Below are 4,952 nucleotides of genomic sequence, written 5' to 3' on the forward strand. Positions count from 1 at the left end.
GAAAAAAATTTGTAATCCTCCATCTCTATGCTGAAGGGCCTAAACCAGTTGAGGGTGTGTAGCGTAGTTTCTGGTACTAATATAGAATGAGAGAAGGAACACGTTGACAGAAATGTGAAGAAACCAGTGGGTTGGGACGTGATAGTGTTTATGAATTACGAACGTAAAAACCACCTATAATATTATTATCTCTACATGTTTATGTACACTCAAAAAATAATCTTATTCAGAACAATTAAATTTAAAAAAAAAATCAATAGAGGTCTCGTCAGATCCTCCAAGGCCAAGACATTGCTATTAAGTCTAAAAGCTTAAAGTCTAAAAGTACGTATGAATATTTTTTTTTTCAATATACAATACGTATCAACTTTAAATGAACGTTAATTAGATTTTAAACGTAACTATTGAACAACTATTGCATGTATAACTAATAAATTACTTCAGAGTCTTTTCAAACTAAATCAAAATAACACGACCTTCAATAAATCCGAAAAAGGTCAAACCTGTTTTCAGGTATCTTCAGGAGAAAGTTGCGTGTCCATCCTACAAAAGGATTTGAATAATATACAAGAATTCCTCTAACCCATTTTCTATAAGAAAGAGCAACAGGGCTGTAAAGGACCGTTGAACGATCCTGTTTTGTGGAAGTGAAAAGACAGACTCATCCTTCAGCATTTTGGACACAGAACCTCCCAAGGACGAAAAGAAAAGTGATTTGTCATCGGGTGTCCGGGAGTGTCATTTTCTTGGCCGAAGAAAGTGCCCTCTGTCTCAGCATTTTTGATGAAGAAGATATTGAATAGGCGTCATCAGGTTCTTGTGATCTCTCAAGGAGATCGACCACGAACTTTTTACCTGAGATACCTAAATAACTGTTATAATTAAGGAAATAGTAATTTATATGAAATTGGAAGAGAAATGCTTATTTTGTACGATAGAAGCCGCCTAAGGACTTCGTGAGAGGTCAAAAGTCGCCGGGAAAGGATGTACTTTATGGATTCAGGATTCAAGACCTACTTCCTAGCGAAGATATTCAGCAACCAACCTTCTAATGCAGATTTTACTTAATTTTTAAGGTAACAGATATGAATATCCATGGATTGTAAAGTTGTAAACAATAGTGGAAATTAACATAAATTTATCGTTCGAAAACAACAATAAATGCGTTAAATTTGTTAATTATTTAAGAATTATAAAATGCATTTAGTAAAAAATTATATTTTTCGTGCTTTTGTATTTGTTATTTGGTTCATTAACCTAATCTTGCTGCTAAATCGACTTCTTATTAAAATAAAATCGATATTCATCATACATTTGATAAAGAAATTGAATCTAACATATAAAATTTGTTACCTGTACATTTAAGAAAAGTTCTTCAACTTTTTCAACATGATTCTTTAAAATAGAGTATTTCTATCTACTAAACAAGACTGTCATTAATGTTATTTTCAAGGATGTTACTGTTACTGGAAAACTCTTTCCAATAAAATTGTACATGTTTTCGATAAATATATGTTGTTTTAAATCTTATTTAATCTGAATATATTTTAGTTTAAAATATTTGAAAACCCACCGGGAATTTAATTCGAAAATCGTGAAACTAGTTTTGTAAAATGGACAAGAGCTTTTTTAAAATTCCAATCAAGAAAGTATAAAAAAACATTTCTCAGCAAAGAATTTCGATTATGTGTTTTATCATTATCTTGTATTACTTCAATACACGATGGATCTTGATTTAATCACTAATTATTGACCAAAGTTTTTAGAGGAATAAGTCTATTCCAACGTCAACTTTTGACTATCAAGAACTGTAAGCGCAGGTTTTTCCCTCCCAAATCCTGTGTGCATGCTTCGTACACTTCTTGTCAAAGTGGCTGTGGAAAAATACATGATGTGTTTTATATTTTCAAAAACTGGTATGAATTTTCCGAAATTACTTAATCCACACAAGCTATATTATAAAAAAAAATCCAAATATTAATTTTAACCTTATTAGATTTTTAATTTTTTTTTTTTTTTTAGAAACTGTAGTTATCATAAAGAATATACCAGTGTATTACAAATCAGGTTAATGTCTACAGTTGATGCTAATGTAAATCTCTACAGATGTTCAGTAGTACAGAAATAATAAAAACGATTTATTTTGCTCTTAAAAATTTGGAAAAATCCCACTTTAGGTGCTTCAATTAGAATGTTTCAACGCAAAAAATATTTTGTAAATATGGAGTTTTAATGTCTACTGGAACTGACATGTTTAGAGATATATTCAACTACGGTCAATTTTGGAATTTTCCCCCACATTTTTACACTAATACAGACTTTTTTTATCTTGAGAAATTAAAATTTACGCCACTCGAATGAACGATGTGTCTCCCAAATATCTATAATCGCAGTACAAGTAAGCTAATTGCTGAATTAGTTTAATGTTTAATAAACCCTTTAGAAGATTTTGAAATACATATGTTTTTTACGCCAAAAAAATTGTTTTTCGCAGTAAATAAAGATTCTATCTAGAGAAAGCATTGGAATCAGAATTTCAAAATATTTTACAATGATTATAAAACAATCTGTTTTGGCCATTCTCTGAGTTATACTAATTTTAGTAGCTAGTTATACTAATTTTAGCTCTCCCTAAATATTGTATTAGCAATCATATAATTGATTTATAAAACATATCATGTTTTCCCTTTCTCAAATGAGTTTTCATGGGTCTGAAACTTCTAAGAAAAGAATTTAACCTCATAGAGGCATCTTTTAAATTATGATATTTCAAAAACCCTTGTTGGAACAAGAAATTTATTTGGTAAATATTTTTCACTTACTAAACAGTCCCTTTTTTTCAAAATAGAAGATTTTTCAAAATTATTTTGTACCAGTCTTCTCAGATTTAAAATGATAATGACTTTCATACACGGATTGAGTATTTAAATTAATAAATAGAAGAAATATATATTATGGAAATTTTATAGTTTTTATTTTTAAATAATAATTCCTTGAAATTTTTTGTTATATTTCCAAAAAAAAAAATATATTTCAAAAAGTGGGCGTCTATAGTCATTACAGACGTCAACTATTTGTTTATGAAAGTTAGTAAAAATATAACAAATTTATGAAATCCTGATTAAAAAACCTAACTGTTTTTTTTTAAATTGAGTATCAATAAAAAATAGTTGAGTTTTCAAATAAATGTTTATACATCCATTTACATGACAAATTAAAAGTCTGTTTTACACCATTCAGTATTTAGTTAATTAAAGCTATAAAAAAGAAAATCTTGATTATATGAAACACCTAAATTTCTATTTTATTTATTTTTTTGTGTAGTGCGTTTGAAAATTAATTTTAATACGTTAACGTTTGTTGGGATGTAGAAGAAAATGGAAAAAGAACATATATATGTGTAGAATTTAACTGTGATAAGTTTTTGGTTATTACTGTGTTATTTTATATTCAAACTAGGTGGGATTGATGTGGTTCATAAAGTTGGTTTTAGTCATTTTGATATATATTTAATAAAAAAATGAATTTCACTAAAAAACAACCAAAATAGAGTTGTATATAATAAATATATGTATATTCATATTTTTGACTGCTTAAATATTTTTTCTGCATATAAATACAAAATTTAATGGAAAAAAAAACTTAAATTTAATTCTTAACACTATTCTGTAAAATATATCAGCAGTTTGGAGCCACATCTAATGTAAATTTTTAGGGTTTCTAGTTTTTTTATATTGTAAGTTCTCTATCAAAATCAAAACTAATTGTAAAAGTAATGCTCTAGAACTATGTAATTATTATTTATTTTTTTTATACCAGATCAAACAATGTCTTTCAGTTTATTTTTAAAATTAATTTTTTAAACCCTGAAATTTGATGATTGTTTCGGTCCAAACTACAGATATTTCGGTTATTTATTTAATTTTTTAAAGTTCTATTACCTTCACCGAGCTCAGTGGGTGGAGGGATGGTGAACCTGAGAGACCTGGAGGAGACAAACTGAGTCAACTTGTCGGCAATAATGTCATCAAGGGCAGAATCCTTCTTCTGCGGATCCTGAGGCAGAGAGGCCTCTATCTCCTGCGGGGACGGCTGAGTGCCGTTGGGGGCGGCCACAGGAGCGAGGCTAATGTAGTCGTTGATGACCAGGGGGCCACTCTTGAGGGCACGGTCCAGGAGGGTCACAGCCCTCATCCTCAGGCATGTCCCTAGCTCCGAGAGCCGGCCACACTTCTCGATGGCCCTCGTAAGGACGGACATGGTGTCCTGGGTAGAGCCGACCGCTAAAGCGGCTAGGAAGAGGACGGCGATCTGCTGCGACTTCATGGTGCGACTGTGCCTTCTCCGCCCCGTTCCTCTCTTCTTATAGTGATCTCCCCACCACCGCCGCCTCTCTGGTCGCTGTACCATCCTCTAATTAACTAATGACTAACACTAATTGATACATTAGCCAGTTCTTGTAATTGCAAGAAGATCTGTCTGTCGACGAACCACTTCCAAAAACTCTCTTACAATCCTCAGGACTTAAAATGAAATACACGTGAACCTAAACAACCAGTCCCACGCAGAACCACGCTTCTAGAACTAATTATTCAATGAGCAAGTTTAATTTGGCTGTAAACACGTCGACAGGTATCGTAAATGTAACTGCAAGAAATTTACTACCTTTCTTCATAGGCAAACTAATTATAATGAAATATGATGCGGTTGAAATGACAGTGAAATATTAAAATTAAATGGTGGATTAAAATGATAGGTCAGGTTTTAATTTTTGCAAAAAAGCAATAAATAAATTTACTCAAGTTACTTAAAGAAATATATGCATATTATAGAAATATAATGTAAGCACGTCCTATATACTTTATTTTATTTTTTATTAATTACATTATTTTACATAATATACATATATAATACACCATGCTCTGATATATAATTTAACTAAATATATAAAT

The 4,952-nt window shown here is 30.7% G+C and overlaps 1 protein-coding gene across 1 annotated transcript in view; it reads right to left on the bottom strand.

Annotated features, from left to right (window-relative positions):
- The window catches only part of LOC106679276 (uncharacterized), an 11,233-nt gene extending 6,918 nt beyond the window's left edge, over nucleotides 1–4,315 (bottom strand). The window contains exon 1 of the mRNA XM_014418342.2: nucleotides 3,942–4,315. Coding sequence (XP_014273828.1) covers nucleotides 3,942–4,260 — 319 coding nt within the window. The 5' untranslated portion in view covers nucleotides 4,261–4,315. The remainder of the gene's footprint in view (nucleotides 1–3,941) is intronic.
- Between the last annotated feature and the right edge of the window lie 637 nt (nucleotides 4,316–4,952).

This window comes from Halyomorpha halys, unplaced genomic scaffold (genome assembly GCF_000696795.3).
Source record: "Halyomorpha halys isolate HHAL.00 unplaced genomic scaffold, Hhal_1.1 Scaffold190.1, whole genome shotgun sequence".
Taxonomy (NCBI): domain Eukaryota; kingdom Metazoa; phylum Arthropoda; class Insecta; order Hemiptera; family Pentatomidae; genus Halyomorpha; species Halyomorpha halys.